This window comes from Numenius arquata, chromosome 17 (assembly GCF_964106895.1).
Source record: "Numenius arquata chromosome 17, bNumArq3.hap1.1, whole genome shotgun sequence".
NCBI classification, from domain to species: Eukaryota; Metazoa; Chordata; class Aves; order Charadriiformes; family Scolopacidae; genus Numenius; species Numenius arquata.
In genome coordinates, this window is record NC_133592.1 from 60,570 (window position 1) to 83,139 (window position 22,570).

Below are 22,570 nucleotides of genomic sequence, written 5' to 3' on the forward strand. Positions count from 1 at the left end.
AGCTTGAAGCGTAAATGCAAGCAGCCATACTGCCACACCACCTGCTTCACGCAGTGGCCATTGCGAATGAAAGCAACATAAGGAAGAAGTGTGGTAACAACACTCTCTGTTTACATCCTCCCACTGTCTCGCAATCCATGCTTTCAGGCTTTTCTGAGACAAAAATAGCCCAACTGTAGTCGATGGCCATTTCTTCCCATTTTTTGTTCTGTTTATGCTATTAGCTTCTAAGATACCATGACAGTATGTTTCACAGTTTAATTGTTCACTACCTGAAAAACATTTCCTTTCATTTTCAACATATTGTCTGATAAGAAAAAGGGGCATGAAACAAAATGATTTCTTTGAAATTTTCTATTTATGTATACCCTTTGTGGACGTTAACCTCTTCTAAGTCACCTCCTTTGTAGACCAAAGCTTCATTCTATCTAATTCTTTTTCCTTTAAAAACAATTCCACGCTTCTGATTAGCCTTGCCATTTTCTCTTTATTGGCAAGAGACGCACACAGTATTCAAGACCTGAGCCCCATACAGATTTACATAGTGAAAGCATCAAGATGGTTTTGATCTGTTGTGGATTATTTCCTAGTGATTTCCCCCCCCCCCCCCTTTTTTTTTTTTGATGGTTGCCAAGAATGGAGCAGATTTTTCAAAGAACAGTACGTTTCCACGATCTCTTCCTCAAAAGTAATACCTAAGTTAGGTTTATCTTTGACTATTGCTGTTCGCCCCTCAGCAATTCGGACTATCACCTCGATCGGTCACTTTTTCTTATTATTAATTTGTGCTGTAGTAGCACTCAATTTGACTAGGTTCCTTAATACTACCCCCTGCAAATTTCTAACAAGGGATCCTCCCCATTTTTTTTTCTCAGTAAGTTACTGATTTAGTATAGCTTGTTAAAGATTTTTCTCCCAAAAAATGCCTTTTAGGTCTCTGTACCTCCGAACCATATAGGCTTACTGTTCCTGCTAAGTCTGAGGAAGGTTTTTGCAAAGGCTGTGAAAATAGCAAATTGCCTCATCTTTTCTTGTTCTTGCCTATTACCTTTAGCTTAACACATTTTTTGTTTGTATATAACTTAGTGGCTCCTGTTACTGTGCTGTTTAACCTTGCCGAGGTTTAAAAGAAATGAAGACTAAACAAACACAAAACCTCAACCATCTTGCCCCCACACATTTAGTCTGCAAGTATCTCCTCCTTTTGATTTCCTCTTTGAAAAAAACTTCCTCATTTTTGTGGTCCACCCCTTTAACTTAAACATGATTTATTTTCCTGTTTGCTTTGAACCAACATACGTGAAGGAAATCAACAGGGCTTCGCAGAGCTGTTTATGTTACATAAACTGAAATCCATGTTCTAGTATTAATTTTGATAGCATCGATGTGCATTTGCTTATATGCACAGAAACTCTTCTGTGTTTATTAAAGCAGCATGTGTGTTTGGATTATATATGTAAAAGTTACATCTGTAGACTGTTAGAGCAAACGTTCTCACTTATGTTTACTTGCTGCCAGCCATTATTCTTACAGCCTAATTCAGATCTCAGCTGCTTCCGTCATGATCCAGGAATTTAAGGGAAAGCGGCACGATTATTTCTAGTTTTGCATGACTTGATGCAACATGGAAATCCCAGAATTCCTAAGGAGCATGGAGCACTGTTGCTCAGCAAAGAAGATCATACACTTTCACCATCTGTTTTCTCCAAAAGCCTGTACAGAAGCAGCTAACAGTAAAGTGTCACTAGTTCCAACACCCCTATTACACAGAAGCCACCATGTTACCCCACCTTTTCCAAGCAGACCCACGCACGCTCTGCTCTCTACCACAGCCCCGCTAATATAAACGCCGCCTCAGGCCGGGCCTGCAAGGTCAAGTGCTAGAACCTTCCCCGCCCCACCCGCCCCGCCGAGGCCAGCCCTCTCCCCACCACATTTTGCTTGTGAAAATGTCAACAGTCGCCCCCCTTTCAGGCTGATAGAGGCAGAACCACCTCGGCCAAGCCCTCTCCACCACCGCCGCACAATACGAGGTTTGTCGCGCCACCACTTCAGGCCGCCGCCGGCCGGTGGCTGTACCGGAGGCGGGGCTGGGCATGGGGGGAGGGAGGGGAGGAAGAGAGGGGGAGGCCACCTGACCCGCGCTGCGGCATGGCTCTGAGGCGCAGGTTCCCCCCCCCGTGTTTCCATGACGACCGGCTCTTCCGCAACCCACAACGGCAACACCCGGCGGGCGGTGCGGGCAGGCGTGGAACCTCGCTCCTTCCGGCGCAGCCTGCCCAATCAGCGCGGAAGGGCTATTTAAATCCCGCGGGGCGGGGTAGTCCCCGGTGTCCGTTGGGGCGCGGGGCGCCGCGCCATGGGCAACGCTGAGGAGAGAGGTAGGGGCGGCCGGGCACCCTGCGGAGAGCCACCCTCCCCGGGCCGCTGCTCCCTCGGGAATGCGCTGCTCTTTATGTTAATCCCCCCTTCCCCTCTCTTGTCTTTGCTCCTCCCCGGTGACACTCTTAAATTGATACAGCTGGAGATTAACAGTAACTGAAGTTTTCTAAGACATATCAGTCTGAAATACGAGGTGCTACTTTAACCTTTTGCACCTGAAATTATTAAAATGTTAGGGCAAAGTGATTTCTGTAACTGCAAAGTAGAGTGATGCAAAAGCAACACTGCCTCTGTACAGAAGAGTAAAAACTGGGCAAATTAGTTTCTGTTGTAGTAATTATATACTTCTTTTCCTTCTAAGGATGACACCCCTTCTCCATTATTTTAAAGTCCTTGATAATATTTGTTAAAATACTGTTTTGTTCGCAAAAGCAACATGTAGGGGGGGAAATTCAACCTTAAGAGATCAGACTAATGGAGACAAAGACTTTTTTTTCTTCCAAGCTGATACTTGAATTGGCTGACAAGGAAGTCTGTAGAGGATACGTATACACCACAAAGCACTTTGAATTCAGCAATTTGACCTCAAGGTTTTTAGGAAAATAAGGCTGTTTATGCACATCTCATTGTGCTCAATGTAGCACAAAGGTGGTGGGACCACCTCCATATTTTTGTAATCCCTAAACAGTCCTTGAATTTAGCTTTCGTGAAGAATACTTATATTAGCAGTTTTGTTGTTGTCTGAGAGTGCTAGGGAAACTAGGTTTCTAAGAGAGAAGCTTGTGTTTTTCAAAAAAGTATGTATCACTTCTGAATCTTGATGAAAGATGTGCCAAAGCTTATTTTGTTAAATCCTTCAACGTTTGGAATACCTCGTTAGGCATCCAGATGAAAATGTGCTTTCCATTATGTGGAAGAAAAAAGTAGCTGCCTGGCCTGTGGTACATCAGTGCCCTTCAGCTCTCAAGTCTGTGTGCTGTGACTGTACTTGAACAAGATACTGGCCTGTATCATTCCTCACTCTGTCCGTGTTTCCATCTGAAATAGGCAGGGAGCAGAAAGCATACAACATTTCTGGATGATTGGGAGAGCATGACTGGGATTGACCACTTATGGTGGAGTCAAAGATACTTAAATGGATTCCATTTTTCACTGTAACTAACCGTGTCTTTGTTTCTGTATCTCTCAGTTCTGACATTAATGTTTTACTTCTTAATAGATTGGGTTGATGTTGCCAATGATCTTTTAAGGAGCTGTCACATATACCGGCACATAAAGCATCTCTCTGAATGTGGTGCTTATGTGTTTGTTCATCTTTACGAGTCAATCTTAGGAGAAAAAGTACCAGGTGGGAACAATAATTTCTAAGCCTGCTTTCTTATTTCTTCTCTGTATGTTTTGTGATGAACAAATTAAAGTTTGCAAAACGTATTACAGATTTAGGGGTTTTTTTTCAGTGTTTGTGTCCTTCCAAAGACAAACACATAAGATTGTCATTCTTTAGGAAGATTTAAGTAATATTGGCCAATTTTTTTTATTTTTTTTTTACTACTGCAAGGGGAGTTCAGTAGTATAGCTACAGCAAAACTTTTTCTGTTGTAAATTAGGTCTTGAAAGCCAGACATAGGCACAGTACTTTTGAAGGGTGTGAATTGGCTCAATTCTTTTAAAGAAGTGTTAATACTGAAGCCTGTTCTCATAAAACGCTTAGTACTTACAGTCTACTAAGAGCTAAGCTGTGATTTAACTCTGGTTTAACCCAACTCCATTTGACTGCAGTGACAACAATAAGCAAGGGCTATACAATTATGTATTTATTTGCTTTATGGTAAACTGTTGCATTTGGGAAGTGTTATCCTGCTTGCAGAAGATAACTGTAAGAGGTAACTGGCAGCTATTGGGGGTAGGAGTCCTGTTAAATATAAGCCAAGAATTAAAAAAAAATGTTGCTCCCAATTAAGTAGAATGCGTTGCAGTCCAACTACTCGCTGACAGGGGAAGAAGAGACCTTAAGACAAACTGCAGTTCCAATTTGACAATCTGAACTAGATGTGTGTGCTGGGAGTGAAGGAGGAAAAAATAATTTAGTAGTCTCTATTCTTGAATTTAATACTTTAGCTGATAAAATCCTCACATGTTCCAGTGGCTCTTCTAAGTTTGTATTTATAAAAGATTTCATATGACCATATGATATTTGGGCTTTTCACCAAGTACATGAGGTATTGAAAAAATACTAACTTGTAAGTGAAACTTCAAGTAGTTTAGTCAAAACATCTGCAATAAGCTATCCATTTAGATAGCCCAAAATATATTATTTATTTTAAACAGATTTCATAGCTACTCCTAGAAGCCAAGAGGATGATGCACATAATGTACAAGCAGTAATAGATTCCCTGGCATTGGACTATTTGCAGGTCAGCTTGTCACACATCACTGGTAAGTACTCATTGTAACGTAGACAAATACCAGCTGAATATCTGCGTGGTTTAATTTAAACATTTTACAAGAACTGTACGCTATAAAGCATACTTTCATACTGACATGAAAGGTCTTTTTCCTGTAGTGAATGTAATCAAAACACTGAACCCTTGCCTTGGACATTAGGTTATAAATGTAAACAGCAAGCAGAGAATAAATAAGAGCCGTCCTGTATGACACAGTTGTAAGAAATGTTAAAGTTAGCAATCAATCCTACTTTGCTTGTCTGCTAAAGTGTTACCTGAAGCCTGTTACTGGCTCAGTATTTTTCTGTATACAGTTAAAGCTTGGAGACTAGGTTTTAAAACACTAGCCTTAAACTTTAAAAAGTCAGTAAGTAAAGACTTGAACCCTTTTGTATCTGTCCTTCGTACACAGATCATAGCTTTCATTGGGTATGCATATGTATATTCTCACATAACACAGCCTGCAAAGAATGAAAACTGCTTGCTTGATATGAAGTATCTCTTTCTAATTTGGTACAGTACGGCTGGTATTTGTAATCCTGCCTGCCAGTCTGTAGACTTGGTTCATGCTGTACCTAGTATGTATAAGAAAATACTAAATACCAACTATCCCTGAAAATATCCCTGACTGATTTTTTTTTTTTTTTTTTTTATGGAAGCAGGTATAGCATCAATAAACTTTCAATTATTAGAATTGAAAATAAACAACTTTAGGAAACTTTTAAGATACCTTAAGCTTACGTACGTAGCCATAAATGAGTGACCAGTTGTCTTCTGAGCTGACACCATCACAAGAACTTCCAAGCATTCTTCTCCAGAAGACATCTGCTTTTGAGAATTTTTCTTCTGTGAAGAATTAATTATTAATATGTATCTTAAGGTGAGAACATTGTGAAAGGAGAAAGGGAATCTATCAGAAACCTCCTCGAAATATTTGATGGCTTGTTAGAGTATCTTACGGAAGAAGCCAGTGAGTCGTCTTCTCAGAATGGAGGTGAGTAGACAGATGTCCTAGTTCAAGGTATTATGTTCTGCTACTGTTATGTTATGGACAGCTTAGTTTTTTTTCTGTTTGCCTGCTAGCAAGTTAGCTTGTTGAGGGCTTTGTTAGGTTGTCATGACCATAGTCCTTGGTGTTCAAGAATGGAACACAGCTCCCATAATGAGTAAAAACGGTTTCTTGGCTGTTCTTCTCACTAGCAGCTCTGGGGAAGGAATCCATTGGAAGACGTAAGCTCTGTGAAACCTTGGTTTGGGATACCGGTGGTGTTTCCAATGTAGCAAAGATTTATTTGGTAATTTTTGCCTTATTTATAACCTTGACAATGCAGAAGAGGAGAAAGATTGAAAGTGACCATGGGTGGAGGAAATTTCAGTCGCCAAACTGAGTATTTACATTTCTTATTTTCATAAACAATAATGATAAAATAGATAATTTCTTTTCCCCCCCAAAATTGTTAAAAGGCAAGAATTGGAGAACACAAATCTTTCTGCTTCATTCTTGTGGCAGAAACCTACTCCAGACAATTCATGCTCTGTTGGTATGTTGCTTTTCAACTTGTAAGTCAAATGGTTTATGGTTAGGATTCAGGGAGGGAAATGTTGACTTTAGTTGGAACAGTGAGCAAACATTGCATTTACTTACTAAGAGGCAAACAGGGGGATGACTGAAACTTTCCTCTGAAGCGGGTCTTGGGAGCAGATCTGTAGCAGGGGCTATTTTGAGGAAAATGCTGAACAGGGGCAGAGAAGCTACTCAGCCCTTCAGAGGCACCATTGTTACTGCAGGCTGAGTATCGCTCTTCCCATCTTAAAGCTGATAAGAACTGTCATCACTGACTGTTGCACCCTGGGGGTAAAGGGGAGAGCGCTTGGTGGTTGAGACAGTTGCCTCCTGTCCTTGTTCACTGGGAATGACAGAAAGAGGGCAGCAGCATTTTTCAGTGCCTGTACTGCTTTTCCCTGCTCTCAGACTGCTGGTGCTGCTACCCAATAGGTATTAGTGACTCCAGTTTCCTAGTTAGAAGTACGGGATTTAATTCTTTTGAGGAAGAAGAAAGAGGTTATTTATAATTGAAACAATAGGATATATGATAGTTGTATCACTTTTCAAAATTTACCGTAAAAGTTGCCGCCCCCTCAAGGGGGGGGCATTACACGTCATCATTTTAGACACCATCATCATAATGTTTTGTTACATTTAAACTCTTTTGATGTTAGTCACAATAATACCTGTTAGCTAATAGGTAGAAGTAATTTTCCTGAAAATAATTGCCTCTTCATTATTAACAGATGAGGCAAATGGGCTATCCAGTAATGAAATTCAAATTGCATCTCAAGAACAACTGGAGAGCAATGGTGGTCAACTTAGGCAACCTTCAATATTCTTACCAGTTGAAGGGTAAGACAATTCTGAACGTTTGCATTGACATAGTGATTGACAATCTTTTTTTGTGCATTTGTAGAGAAACCAGTAGGGTTTTAATAGCTTGCAAGTAGGAAACATACTGATTACATATGTCAAATGGAACGTGAGGTAACTTTCTCCTTTAGTCCAGCAGCAAGAGGGCTAAAATTAGATCCAGAACTTTTTTGCTCTTGAAGAGTGCTGATGGCATTTTTATTTCCATGAAGTTCACTCTACATATGGAATGAAATGCATTGAAAATTTTGTCACAGTTTTAAATTATTTTTTTTTAGTTAAACTGCATTCAATTTATCTTTGTGACTTCTACACTAGTTTGGTTTGTAGAAGCTGGTCTCGTGTCCTACACTAGCCCGCTGCCGGGAGTTACCACTCTCTGCAGCTCCATCTGGTGGACTGAAGGGGCAAGGACTTTTAGAGTAAATATTTCATGGCTTTATGTTCCTCTTAGGTTCCATTCAGAAGTTTTTGTTCCATCTTGTGATGCAGATGGATCAGAATCTACCAGTGAATTAATTAGACTTGGAGATACTGCTTATTCATTTTCCAAGAGAGAGGAAGGTGAGTTTGGGTGAAAAAAAAAAAAATTGACTACTCTGTAGTAATGTTTCTAGGCTTTTTTTGTTGTTTCTTTTTTTGTTTTTGTTTTTAAATTTCTTTCAGACAAAGACTTTGTTTTAAACTCTTATTTTACAAAAAAAGCTCCCAACCCACAACAAGCAAACGTACCTGTAGGTGATCTTGCTGAAGCTAAAATTTCTTAAAAGTATTCCAGACAGTTTTTTATGACTCTTGAGATACATTATTTGGATAAAGGTTTGATGCTTGACTTCCAATTCATTCTCCCTACAAAGGCATTTTTGTTCAGTAGAATAAGAGATTTCTGAAGCTTTTAATTTATTTAATTTATTGCAGTGTAAAATGTATTGTTTAAGACTATAAAAAGACTAGTAAGTTCATTCTTTAAAGAAGACTCGTTAGGAGTGTGTGCCACTTGAACAAATAATGTGCATGCTACTTAAATGGAGTCCATTCCTATTTCCTATAAGAATAATCCTATTCTTATTGGTGATTAATCTCTCCAAATAGAGGCATAAAGAAATACTATGAATTTGAATAGAATTACAAGTAAGAATTTAACAGACCTATTCCGATCATAGCATGGATTGCTAACACCAAGTTATTAACGTACCAAAAATTAAAATTGTCCATCTGAACAGTTCATAGCAAGATGCTTTATAGTTCTTAATTTAATCTTTTCCAAATGCCACTTCTAGAATTCCAGTTCCCTGAATTGTTACCAACAGAAAAGGGCAAGGAGGTGGAAGAATTTTAAAAACTCAGAGGCTATTGCAACGTTACCTAGATGGTTCTCTGAAACTGAAAGTGCCATTGCAAAGGAAAAGGAAGATGGTGACTAATCATTATTCTAATAGTTAATCTACCTGATTTTTCACTAAGGGGTGTAGGGTACTAGAGGAGAACCTTAGTCATGGACGGACATGCTTTAGCTATATTTTGAAAGAAATAAATCCTTTTCACAAAATTTATATTGTAGTATCCCAGAGTATGCAAACTCCATTATCTTGGGTATTTCTGCTTAGCTAAGATTCAGCTTTAGCTAGGTTTTTTCCTTTGTGGTTCAATAAGCAAAATACTAAAAGTAAAAGGTCCTTGTGGAAGACCCTAGCACCCAAAATCACGTTCTCAAGGGGGCTTTTGCTCTGTTCTTAAGGGCAGATATGGATAGATTGTGTATGGGGTGAATCATTCTGAGAGGGGGCAGCCGTCTTCTCCAGTTGTCCCTGGCTATGGCTCTGTTGTTGCTTAGAATTCCTGCACATGTGCTGGCTTTTCCCAGCATGTATCTAAAATAACTACAGGGAAAGTAACAGCAAATCGAAAGCTATTTACTGTGTATACGCATAGCTACACCCATGCGGTATGACAGCAGTATATTCATATACATATCTATACATACCTATATACAGACATGAAAAACTTCGTGCGCTTAGAAAAGTAGAGAGGGAGGGGCTGCAGAACGCATCTCTCTAACACAGAAGAAAAATAACATGGTAAGGCATAAAATGTTACAATACTGTTCTATCCAATCCAACAAACATGGTAGCTAACCTTAGGTATTTAGATACTTCCATCTACTATGTATGGAGAATATAGAAAACTAACATTCTGCTTTCACATATAAAAATTAGGCTTCTTCATATTTCTCTTAAGGATCAATGGAGTCTGTTCATACTACTGAACCTCAGAAAAAGAGTTTGAAAGCCAGTGCTACAAAACTTGGGGAGCCTATACAGCAGGCTATTCCCCTGCGACCACCATTTCAGCCTTCAGAGGCCAGGCGCCATTATCCTGGATGGAGAGATTATCACAGCTCAGCCAGCCAGTCAACAGCTTTGGCTAGCAGTCAAGGAGTAAAAATTCCTACTGTAAGTAAAAACCTATCCTTTGATTTTTATCTTCAGTTCAAATAATTTTGGATTGTGGATTCATTCTTCACTGAGTGTCCGGAGAGGAAGTTAATTTGAGGGATGTGTTTATTTTATACACATACACATCTCCATAATCAATGTAACTACACAGTTTACAATATAGTAAACAAAATTATGATAGCGTATTTTTATTTATCTATATAATCAGCATTGATTTCCATATGCAAACCTGATGTATGACCTTCCTGTCAACATTCTCCTGTGAATTTATAGAAAACATGTCGCTTTTTTATTTCAGCTTGAAAAGTCACTTACACAAAAACCTGAAGATGTTTCTCGTAGTCTTCTTTTATCAAGGAAAATCCCTGGTGAGAGAGAATTTTGCTTCCTATAGTGCAACTCTTAAGCGTCAAATGTTGCATTTATTTTTATTGGCAGTACAAGAAATGTGGTCTTGAAGCTACTAGTGCATTTATATTTTTTTTTTATTTAGTCACAAGTTCATATTTCTATCTCTGTCTTATAGAGAAGCAAAAATAGGTTACTTTTAAGTTGTTTGCTGTGCTGGAGAAAAATAATTTGTGTCCTCAGTTCAACTCCTTTCTTAGTTAATCCAGGTAAGATGTGCCTGTCCTACAGAAATATCTCCTAGCAGGTAATTCCCATGGCTGAGCTTATTCTGAGCAGAGAAACGTGGACCAAACAAGCCAGTTTCAACTCTAGAAAAAAGCCATTAACTGCTATTGTAGAAAAGGCTTAGAAGCCAGTTTTCAGTGCTTATTTTCTCTGTTGCCTGGGAAACACTGCTTACCTTTCTAGTTTCCATAGCATTCCTATGATACTGAACATTCAAACTTGAGAAGTTACCAAAATGAATGTCACAACTGTGTAACCACAGTTGCTTTGTCATTCTGTTCTCTTTGAATAATTTGGTTCCAAAGGCCATGGATCACATCTTTTTTAACTTGTTCCCCACATTAGTAGGCACAGTGCAGTCTGTACCATCAGCTAACACTTACCTGTCATGCTTCTGCAGAGGGGGACAAGGTGGTATCAAATGATGCTGAGGACAACATGGCAAAGGTAGATGTTGCATCTTTACCTTATTTGTGGAAGTTCAGTCACTATTTCTGGATGTCTGCTTAATTCTCCTCTTACCTTGTGGCACTTCTGGGCTTTTTTCAAACCTGCTTTTGGCTTGCTTGCTTCCATATACAATCAGTGATGCAAAGTTGTTAGACTATGACTATGTACAGTTTATAAGTCACGTCATTCTTTCCGGAGGTGTTTGCTCCAAGAACTATAACTGCCAGTACCTATAGAGTTCTAATTTATCACAATCAACCAGTTACTAGTTACTTTAGTTTTAATCAAAGACGTATAAAACAAAGGGTACGGTCATGTCCTTTCTCTGAAGTGTATCAGTATCCTACGTTAGTAAGATTTTTGATTTTCTGGGGTTGTTCAGACTCAAAGTTCATATTTTGCTCCCTTCTTAAAGGTCACCAAACTGCCTGGCTGTATTATTTAATCTTATTTCATTGCATTGTGTCTTGCTTTTCAAAAACTGAGTAATGCAAAACCCACAAATTGATCAGCAGATGCCATTCTGTGCTTGTAGAAACATGTCTGTGTAGGAAACTCCTTGCTCTGGAAAACACTCTTTTTTTTTTTTTTTTTTTTTTTTTCCTTCTGCAACCACAAGAGGTACTCACAGACTTCATTTGTTCCAAGCGTTTCAATAGCCTTTACTTCTACATTGTCTGTTTAAAACCTTGTGTCTGTTCAAAACTCATTTTCCATTGGTGTACTTGCAAGGATGTACACGCCAACCCTGAATCACTCCAGTTCGAACAGATAAGTTACCAGTACTAAACCAGTGTAACTAAATGGCATTAAGAACATAAGTGTTATTAGTTTGCTGTGAATTGCAGCTTAGTCTATACTCAGTGAGGCTCAGCTCACTTGCATTGCTTTGCATTAGTCCCAGGTTGAAGAGGTGTATGTAGAGATACTCATATAACAACCTAGACTTTGTTCTTCTGATTCAGTGGTTTAGCTGTAGATGATTCTTAAACTAATCATCTATAATTTTGCTAGTCTGTTTCTTTAAACATCTAATTCTCTAAAGCATGCTATTTTCTTCAGGGATCTGGACATATAACTACTTTTGCATATACAAAAAACTACTTATATATGAATCATAGGGTTTGAGATGGTTCTCCTATAAAAGCTGTTGTAGGATATCTCTGCTCTCCTGATCTATGGCATTTCTGAGCTTTACTGAGAAGATCTTAATAAAATCTTAATTTACTCATTTTCCTAGGTTCCCTGGATATATGGGACTTCATCTGCTTCCTCTTTACAGCAAAAACTCTCACTATGTGCTGAACAAGTGACACAGACTCCAAGACCTGAATCTAGATATCTGCATAGAAAGGAAAGGCAAGTTCATTTTTTTGCTAGCACTTCCATATACATGGCCACCCAGGCATCCTCCCCCTTTAAAATAAGATCTCTCCCTCCTTGGCTGTGTGACAGTGAAAGATTGATTTTAACAAAAAGATACCCTCTTTCTCCTGACATATATGAATTTTCTTAAACATAGTTATAGGCATTTACACATTCAGCTTCTACTCAATGCTATAAAAAATATGCTCATGCAAAAAGTAAACTGGAATTGTACAAGGTAATGCTCATCTTCAAGTTTTTAGAATAGAAATGAAATACGTCTGGTTTTTGTTTTAGCAGATATGAAAATTCTACCACAGATTCACTTGAAGAGTCTCTTTCCCACAGAACAACAAAGGAAAAGTTATCTGAGCGAGAGCTTCATGAAGTGTCAGAAAAACTCTCTTGCAGGTTAAATGAACTAGAATCAGTAAGTGAAATCTTTGTTATATTTGAGCAATTTAGCCTTAGTAATGAGAGTGGAGAGAACAAGAATATAGATTTAATATTGACGAAAAGGATACCTGCCATTAACACCTGACTTTAGACAGTTCTAAATTTTAAATGAACTATTGAACCTAACCCCCCCCAAAAAATCTATCCAATAGATGTTGAAGAGAGCTTTGGGTGGGCACACCAGAGAGGAAGAGCTGGCAGATGAAGACAGCCTGTCTCAGCACAGTGACAGTGTCATGGACTATAGCCGAAGGAAAGCTGAACCAGGTAACAATTCTTAGGCCAGTTAAGTATTAAGATGGAAAGGAATATTAAAAAAAATAATTCCTTCTCGCATAAAGCTGATAGTAACTAACTATGAGTAGTTCAGTGTAAGTTTTGTATTGTTAGTTCACTTACATTTTGTCTTAGATCCAAACCTGAGCAACAGTAACAGAACTACAATTAAATTCTCATTTCATACATAAATATCTATGGTAAAACTTTACTAAAAATACAAGACAATCACAACTGCAGTAACAAATGTACAGAAAGCTGGGGGAGGGAGAGACTACAAGCTCATTGATAGGACTGTGATTCTGAAATGAGGGCCTGTTCACAAAACACTTCACTGAAGATTGCTCTGTGCTGGACACAGCATCTACATCAAAGTATCTTTTACACATACTGTGCAGTATGTGTGCTGGTAGCAATATGAATTAATAACCACCCTACATGCATACCAGGCTATAAAACTATCGTGTAGCTTGATCTAACCCACACGCACAAAATTATACTGCAAGATGGAGCTGTTTGTGACCCTGGTATATCGACAGCCTCTCCTTGAGCCACCTTCAATTTTCTTTGCTGCTTTTTCCTTTCTCATCTTAAATATCTCCTGGCACCTTTGCTATTACTTACATAAGCCCAAAATTTGTGGGCTTATGTGATCTGGGGCAAGGATAATTCTAAAGGAAATGGCTTTAGCTTTTTATGACATAATTTGTGCTGAACTTTTTGATTCTTACACTGTATGGGGTTTTGGGGGCTTTTTTTCCTTAATGTTTGGCTGGAGGGTTTTTTTTTTTTGTTTCAAGTTAGATACTCAGTGAATTGCCTTTCCTTACAGACACAGCACCTCTAAGGTACCCAAACAGGCCACGATCCCTTTCTCCAGCCTCACCCTCATCTCAGCATCAGCTCTTTTCTGAGTTGGAAGATAAACTTTGCAGTAATGGAACAGGCCAAATAAGGAAAATACACAGCCAATTGCAAAAAGAAAGGGATGAAAGAACAAAAAAAGCAAAGGTAATTTCTAGGTTAGACTTCTGGGTTATTCTTACCAACAGCTATACTGAAAGCATTAGAACGGAATGCTGTTACTTAATGGGACCATCTGGCCTACTTTAGTAATCCCGTACTCTTGTTTCTGTAGACTGCTGAGGAAAAGACTTAAAAACCCAAATTTCAAAAAAAGAGAATTCGAAGTGGAAGAAGCTACTTTGACCCATACGCTGAGCAAGTTAATGAGGTGCTCATGTGGACTGGTTATCTTGTCTGAAAAGTCCTCTTATTTTTATTTTCTAGATACTCGCTAAAGCTTATGAAGATGAACTAAGAATTTATGAAGCTCAGGAGAGGCTTAGACTTTCCAAGCTCAGAGAAGTCAACAAGGAAATGGTATGTGATGCGCTGTGGTGATTGTTGTTTGGGTTTTGTTCTAAATTTGTCTAGATGATCTGTCCAGACACTGGGTATGTCTTCTGGGTACAAAACCAAGTTTTGTACATAGTTACAGCACTGTATGCTACTAAACAGAAGGACATCTTTTCCTGACATGGGTAGAACCAAGAGACATGTAGTTTTAGAAGTTTCAGCACTTCCACGTATTAAGAATAATTCCTATAATAATTAAGAACAACCACCATGCTTTTCACGAGGCGGTAACTTCAAGGCACTCGGATTTAAAGAATTAAAGCTGAGTGAGCAAGTAGATAGCTTCCATCTATTCAGTAGATTGGCTGAAACTCCACACACAGGCACTTCACACACAGACATACATCCCCAACAACTAGGTTAATAAGGTTGGAGCCTCTGTACACAATCTGTTTAATATTGTCATAGTCTTTTAACTACTCTAAAAGTTGGGTTTGTGCAAGGATGATTCTCTAATGTTATGAATATGGCAAATATTCATATAGGGTTTTGCTACTTTCTTACATACTACTGGACCAGCAAAGAACCTCATAATAACAACAACGTCCTAATAATGTCAGCTGCACTGTCCCGTTTCACCAGCTTTGCAGCATCAGTCCAAAGGCTGCTGCAGTAGTGTTACATGCTGCACAAGAGCTGAGGTTATGCAACAGTGAGACTTAACCTTGATTTGAACCTTGACCTGCATTTGGTAAATTCTGGCCTTCTGGAGAATCCAATTCAATATGTTCAAATTCTCATTCTAAAGTTTCAAAGACATTTAAGTTCTGATATCCAAACTATGTGATCTATCAGCCTTTCCCTTCTCATACCTGTTCTCCATCTGTTTTACATCTGCTCCTAAGGAACAAGAATACAAAGAAAACAACTTTAAAGAACCTCCAAAAATGCCTCAGCCAGTGAAAGTTTGTTCTAGAAAAACCACACCTCGGAATCCCAAATACAGCCAGTGGATTCCAAAACAAGGGACTGTGAAGCCAAAGAAAGCAGCTCCAAGTAAGAACTGCAAAACTATACTTGGTGGAAAACTGGCATCTTTTGAAAGCATGTGTTGAACTCCCAAGAATGAAGGCATCAGTCCAACATATACCAGTCAGCTGTAGCATTTTCCCCTTCTGACCTCTATATGTCTGGATTTTTGTTAGGGAAGATAATGCTTTAAGTAAATGTAAACCACCAATGCACAATCAAAACTGTGACCCATTTGCTACCTCCTTAAAATCCCTTGGATTATTTTCAAGGCTTGTTTCCATTACTGCTACTCCTATACTTGCTCTACTATAGTCTGAGCTCAGTCTTCTCTTTTTTCTTCTCTGAGCATCTATCAGATATAAAATTGGGTCTGTAGCTTGAGTGGGCTGGTACTGAGCCATATACAGGTAACAGAGCTGACTGTCAACTGCTATCCTTTCATGCCCCTGCCATTGTGGAGCCAACACTGTCACTGGTTTTGCTTAGGAAGTGATGCTCCAAGAACAGCCAACATGCAAACCACAGGCTCAGTTTTGGTAAACAGCATTGTGCATGCTTATGATCATGGTATAATCCCCTTTGGAGCTGAATATTGCTCAGGTACACTGCCTTATTTTTTTTTTTTTCAGTGTTTAAGGGGCATTTACTTGGTTAATACCCACTTGTTTCATCTCCCCATCATCTTTTCCGGCCAGAAAGATCAAAGAGGTAGTGGGAATGAGCTGGTTGCAAACCAGTTTATTTTACACCTGTTTACTTGACCTGGATCTATCACTACTACTGCTGTATTAGTTGATGCAACCAGTGAGAGATCCAGACAAAGAAATCACTGATTAGTGACGGTCAGAACCATTTGAAGAAAGAAGGGGACGCTTGTCTTAATTGCATGTGGTGGTGGTAGGGAAATAATGGCTGAGATATAAAAGCAATTCTTCAGCAGGAAAAAAAAAAAAAAAACAAACCACAAAACAAACCAAAAAAAACACCAACAAAAACTTGAGATTATTTTCTCCGCTGCTGCACTGACAGAGTGATGTTATGTCCTGCTGGGTTTAGGCTGACATCATAACAACAGCATGGCAGTCGTATATAGTGTTCAATCTGAAATATTTCATAACCTAGGCTGACACTGTCTGGAAGAATTTACCACTAAATGTATTCTCCAGGAATTTATTGCTTACATCTGTCTTTACCTTGTAGTGAAAGTAAGAGATGATGACCTCCTATTTCAGCTCCTGGAAGAGTTTCCCCACCTGCATATTTCCCACCATACTATGAATAAAATGTGGCAGCAGCAGCTTGCACACACTGAGCAACTTAAGGCAGCTTCTGGCAGAACTAGACCACAACTCCAAAATGAAGTGAGCATTCTTATCCTTACATTTTAAGTACCAGCAGGGATAGTACCTCTCACAGAATAGTTAGCAGACATTAGTTTGTATTGCATAATAAAGTAGCAATAAAATCACCCTGATTCTTTGTCTGCAGCATAGATAGGGTACGTGCACACCCAAAGCACAGTATAAGAAGATGTGTATCTAAACTTGATTAGTTAAATAGGGATGTACACATCTACACATGTGGGTTCAACTTTTTACCACCCACTTGAGTATAATGTTCATTTTTTATACTAGTTTATCTAGTACTGCCTAGGATTGCTATTGCTTTTTGGAAAGCATTTTGTAGTTTCGAATGCTTGTTCTGAACAGTCTTTTAGTTTAAGAGTTAGTTTATGAGATACAAAAATTGATTAACTCTCAACATAAAAACCAAAACATAACTATGGGGCAATGATTAAAATGCTACACACAACTGCCTGCCCTGCAGAATGATGGAAGTAATTAGGTTGTTGGGTTTTTTTTAAACCTCCAGGTTCGTCAAGCCCTGAAGAAGCATGAGCTGCTTCTTGCAATTATTAAAAAAGATCAAGACCATAACAAGAGACTGGTATGTTCTTTGAAGGATAGTTGTTATATAAGACAAAAGTTTCACGTTGAACTAGCTCGAATGCATATCCCCTGGTCCATGAAAGTGGCATTATATCTTACAACAATTTTACACCTTCTGTAGCTGTGGGTTCAAATGCCAGGTAATCTGTTTGCTGTGTGGCTACGGAGGTCATGGGAATGAACATTATTATTACACTGCACTGTTGCTTCTAAAGTGCAAACAAATTCTAAGAATGTGCCAGAAGGAGACACTTCAGGATTCTGGTGTTGCTGGTGAAAACACCAGCTACCTTGGCAATGCTGACTCCTTAAGCATATAGTGCTCTGGTTGGCATCATTTTGCTAAATCAGTGGTGTCTGAAGCTTTAAACCATAAATGCAGTGTAAAATTGGGGCAGGGAGAAGGTCCTTAGTAAAGGACCCTATTTATTTGCTTTGCCTGTGGCAGTATCTATGGGAAGCTTGGTGGTCTGACAGCTACTGTTCTCCATTTAGCAAGAATTTAAGCAACGTATCTGCCGACAGAAATGGGCTCAGAGTAAAGTGAGAGAGAAACGCCAGCAGATTGCTCGAGCCAGAAAATATTATGAAGATTACCGGGTTCATCTGCGTGCCAAGATGATGCGGGCTAGGACACAGGAAGAAAGGGTAAGTACAAGACGTCTTGCTCTGCAAGTGTGGAATTCTTCTTTTTTGTTTGGAGCCCAGCACCAAGGACCCAAACTCTGGTAGTGCAAACACTGGTACAAGCAGACAGAGAGCACATTAAGTGAACAGAGCGTAGGAGCTAGCATTAAACGGTTAGTCAGTCAAGGCCTCAGAAGAAAAGGTTCCTTCTTTGGAAATGCTGACACAGTTCAGGGCAAACCACTGTAAAACAAGAAAGGATGCTTTAGGGGGTTAAAGAGATGGAGAGAAAGGGTGAACATCAGTATGGAAAAACAGGACTGGTAACATGAGAAATGGGGGAAATGAGTTTTCAGAAACAGTAGGTTTAAGAGGTTGTTCCTATAGTTACTATCCAAAGAAAACAATCTAAATCTTCAGTTAAGATAACTGATCAAAAAGACAGCTTTGTTACTCAGTTATATTTGTTAAACAAAGTGGACGTTTTGGCAGATATGATCTCTAATTAGGGCTTGACATCAGAGCTAAGGAAAGCAAGTAGAGTTATTACACTTTGCAAGAGCAGATACGCAATTCTCACCTTTTAAAATAAAAGACTAGATATTTGGTGCATAATCCACTATTGGTGATTTGAGAAGTGTTTGCCTCTAGCTGCACAGCACTGCAGCTGGTAAGTGTTCCTTTGTATAAATGGAAAGCCTGAGCACAGGCTGGATTTCCTGCTGCTGGAAATCTGGATGAAGGTCCTGAGGTTTGACAACAGAACTCAGGGTGGGCTGTAAATCACAGTGCATGTGCAGAGGCTCTGGCTTGCATTGTCAGGTTATCTGAAGTGATCTTAAACATGTAATGTACATTTGATGTTCTTGCTCCTTTCTTAGTCAAATGACTAAACTGACATGAAAAATTTACTTTATCAGGATTTCAGCCGACTAATACAAATACAGCTCAGCTGTATCTACCACCATTACCAGATACGTAACTCTACTTTTTCATGGGCAATGACCTCTCTTCATGTGATCACCGTTCCATCAGCAGACTAAGCAGCTGAAAAATGTAAATGTATACTTAAAAGCTTCTGGGAAGGCTTTAGGTTTGCTTTTTTTAATTGCTGGCAGATATTTAAAAACTTATTTGAAGAAGGCTTAGAAATTCAGAAGCAAAGACTGAAGGACCTGAGAGTGTATGCACAAGAGAAGCGAGCCGAGCAAAGGAGAGAGCATCAGAATGAGCTGGAGTCTATGGAGAACTATTACAAAGATCAGGTAAAGCTTAATCTGCAAAGACAGTTGTTTTGTTTTTTTCACACTAGAAGTCTTTCCTTTCTTTACTTGGTTCAACTCAAACACGTGTTATGCTTAGTTTTCCATGCTAGCAGAAGCTTTATCTCAAGAACGCCAAGAAATCCAAACCAGAGAGAAAGCACAAGCACAAGTAAGTGTTTGTCATTTTCTGTAAGTGTATTTTCTTTTTATGTGCTATGACTAATGTCTGTATTTCCTTTAGATGCTACAGAAAACAAAAAGAGAATTGAGGTCAAGGATGGAACAGGAAATAGAGCAACTGCAGGCCGCAATAATGCAAAGCGATGATGACACCTTTTTTCAAGAACTAGAAGCAGACAGACTGAAATCCAGACTTCAGATGGCTTCCTTCCAGTACAGCAAAAGCCATTTCTTGTAAGACTTATAGTAAGTATCACTGTAATGCTCTCTCTGGCCAGGACTGTAAGAGTCTTTGAGAGCTGCTTGAACAGGAAGATGGTGTGTGACTGTGTTTTCCTCTAAAATATCTGGTCTGTCACTTTGATGGCCGAGGTGTAGATGCTGGGATCTGGGATCTCTACAGCACTTTTATTGCTCACCAATAAAGTTTTTAAACTACTTTCTACCTTCTTAGCAAGGCTGAGATAATGTTGAGCTGCACACAAAGGAAGCGGAACGATTAGTGGAGTTATCTGAGTGGAACATTGAATGCTAAGCCTCCCCTACGCCTGTGCTGGTGTTGCTGGAGTCAAAAAAACACACTAACACCATTAGCCAGAAATTACTGGATTGGAAAACTCAGAAAGAACAAGAAGATCTTTAAAAGAACATCTGTGGTTCAAGTTTCCTGTGAAAGGAAAGGTTAGAGAATGCCTACAATAAACCTGGCAAAAAAATTGGTATTTTTAATATATTAACCAAGGGAGGGGCTACTTATTCTATGTTTGCAGTTTTGGTGTTGCTGGCTTGTTAACGGCAAAGCATATAAAGTACTACTTCCTAGGGTAGTGATGTAGCTGAAAAAAAGTAGCTTGAAGTAGGAAACAATGTAAATTCTTCTAAAGCAGTAAAATACAAGCTTCTGCAACTGCTGAAACCTGGGAAGGACCTGTGGCCAGCATTCCTAATTATTTTCAACAGGGGTGTACTAATATGCGTATGTGCTGTAGGTGTTTCTGTAGGTATTTCAATTGTTGGATTTCACACAGGGTTTTCAAAAGTAGCCCATGTGTAAACAAGCAAACTTTTGTTTCCACTGACTGTTTCAAAAGGAAGTCACAGCCATGCCATGTACAAACAGATGAGCAATAACAACCGGAGTGGTTTAGCACGTTTGGTCTTAGTAATCTGCTTCTACGACAGACGTTTTGCAAGGGTGCTTGTATTTAGTACCCCGTTTAATTACCTTACAGAGAAGCAGATCAGTTCTAGTTCTGTCAGTGTGAAGCTTGAGTAAATAATGATTAAAAATTCCAACATTCAGCTTTAACCTTACTTTAGGGTGTAAGGTCTGCTTGGAGGCAGAGTAGGAGCCGACAAAAGGCATTACACCTTTTTCTTATAGAATCATCATGTGCTATAAACAGTACTTTGTTTAGTAGAAAATTCAAGTTTCAGCAGCCACACGTTATGGGCCCTACGAGATGCAAACACAGAAGGATGAATACTTAAACTGAGAACAGATCACACAAAACCAAGCTAGTGTTAGTGAAGCTTGTTAATGATATAGTCTCCTCTGCTTGACAAAACTGCAATTTTAAAATAGTTTATCTTGGTAATGAGGAAGAACTAAAGTGTCATTTTAAACAGGCTCTCATAGAAGAGCTCTTGCTTAAAATTGCATGTGTGAAAAGCGATATAAAATACTGGAATTAATTGCATTGCATATACAATATTTAAAGCTTGCCACGGGATGGTGTCACTTACGGAATTCACACTCAATGAATTAAGACTCATGCACAGGGAAGAAAAGAGAGCTCAGCAGACAAAAAAGCCCCCAGCAGCTGGAGATGCTTCCTTTACAGATTAAGCAAAACAGCAGTTAGAGCGTGATATGCCTCAAAAAAACCCAAAAAACAAAACACCCACAAAAACCAAAACCAAACCCCAAAACACACACACTAAAACACCTCCACAAAATGAGAAACCCAAACCCTGCCTTTCTTAACAACCCTTTCCAGGGAGCTGCTACAAACCAGGCTAATTGAAAGTCTTTATCTAAGAAACAATATTTACCAGTTAAGTTGATCAAATTTAACAAGTATTTACCATTTACCTTTTTTCTTCCCTTCAGGAAGATGGTTTAGCTTTGCTGAATTTTGAGAGGAGACATCCATTCACCAGTGCTGAGACACCATTACTAGAACATTGTTAACGCAATCCTTATTGTAGGTAACAGAAAGACACCAAATTTTGAGCATTTTCTCCTGAAACAGAGTTACTTAAAAATTATATTGTTACATTGTAAAGGAAATATTTAATTAAGAGAAACTTAAAACTTTTAAAACCATTGATGCTGTGACAGTGCAAACAGCATACAATTTATTGCTCAACTTCTGCATGGGTACATACATTAAGTACTTAAAAACCACTTTATACAGATTTTTTTTGTTAAAGCTCATGTAACAGCTGGGTGAAAATACAATGATACCAATGCTAAAACACTCTGTAATAAATACAATGGAAATGATAAACTAAGAACTGTCAGTTTGTGGAGGGGTAATTACACTTGTATAAACTAATTACAACTACAGACAAAGCTCTGAGGATGTGGCAGAGCTAGAAACCTACTACATATTGTGAAGTCCAACAGATGGCACCTGATAACTGTGTGGTGCTGTTTAAGATCTGAAGCAGTCAGAGCATGCTACATTAAGCTGTATGATGCAGATTTGGGATATAGAAGCAAAGCTTTTACTTCCATCAATGCAGCCAGTTTAAACAGACCAGAAATTCAATACAGATGTAGTGTTGTAGAACAAGAATTTAAAAAACGGCTTGTGTGCTCTGGACTTTAGTACAACACAAAAATTTGGTACAAATAAATCAGTTTAGGGAAACTGAAACTATGTGCAAAAAAAATTAGAATACATACTGTACAAAGCACCATTACAAAACTCTTTACACCAAGAAATTAAATCCTCTGAAACTCAACTGTGTACTGTATATTGAAATCTACAAAAGTCACTGTTCATAATTAAACATTCATAATGAAAAGCAACAGCATAAAACAATGACGTGACATCTCTCTAAAACAACTAAAGAGTGGATAAAGTAAAACCCAGTAAGAGGGACACATTGAAATAAATATTCACATTAATCATGGGGTGAAAAGTCCAAGGTTAAAATGCAATATTAGGCTTAGCACCTTTTTGAGGGGAAAGTAGCTGACAGGATCTTGAAACTAAATTTTGCAAAAGGAATCAACCCTTTAACATTTTCAGATAAACAT

The 22,570-nt window shown here is 38.8% G+C and overlaps 1 protein-coding gene across 1 annotated transcript; it reads left to right on the plus strand.

The window, feature by feature from the left end:
- The first annotated feature begins 2,359 nt into the window (after nt 1-2,359).
- CEP95 (centrosomal protein 95) lies at nt 2,360-19,736 on the plus strand. Its single transcript, XM_074160088.1, has 21 exons — nt 2,360-2,381; nt 3,602-3,730; nt 4,711-4,818; nt 5,707-5,820; nt 7,119-7,227; nt 7,703-7,812; nt 9,487-9,701; nt 10,003-10,072; nt 10,741-10,787; nt 12,031-12,149; nt 12,456-12,585; nt 12,764-12,878; nt 13,720-13,898; nt 14,178-14,270; nt 15,152-15,302; nt 16,479-16,639; nt 17,151-17,225; nt 17,723-17,875; nt 18,973-19,119; nt 19,217-19,288; nt 19,361-19,736. The coding sequence occupies exons 1-21, from the start codon at nt 2,360-2,362 to the stop codon at nt 19,535-19,537; spliced, it is 2,496 nt and encodes an 831-aa protein (XP_074016189.1). The 3' UTR covers nt 19,538-19,736.
- Nucleotides 19,737-22,570: the final 2,834 nt, after the last annotated feature.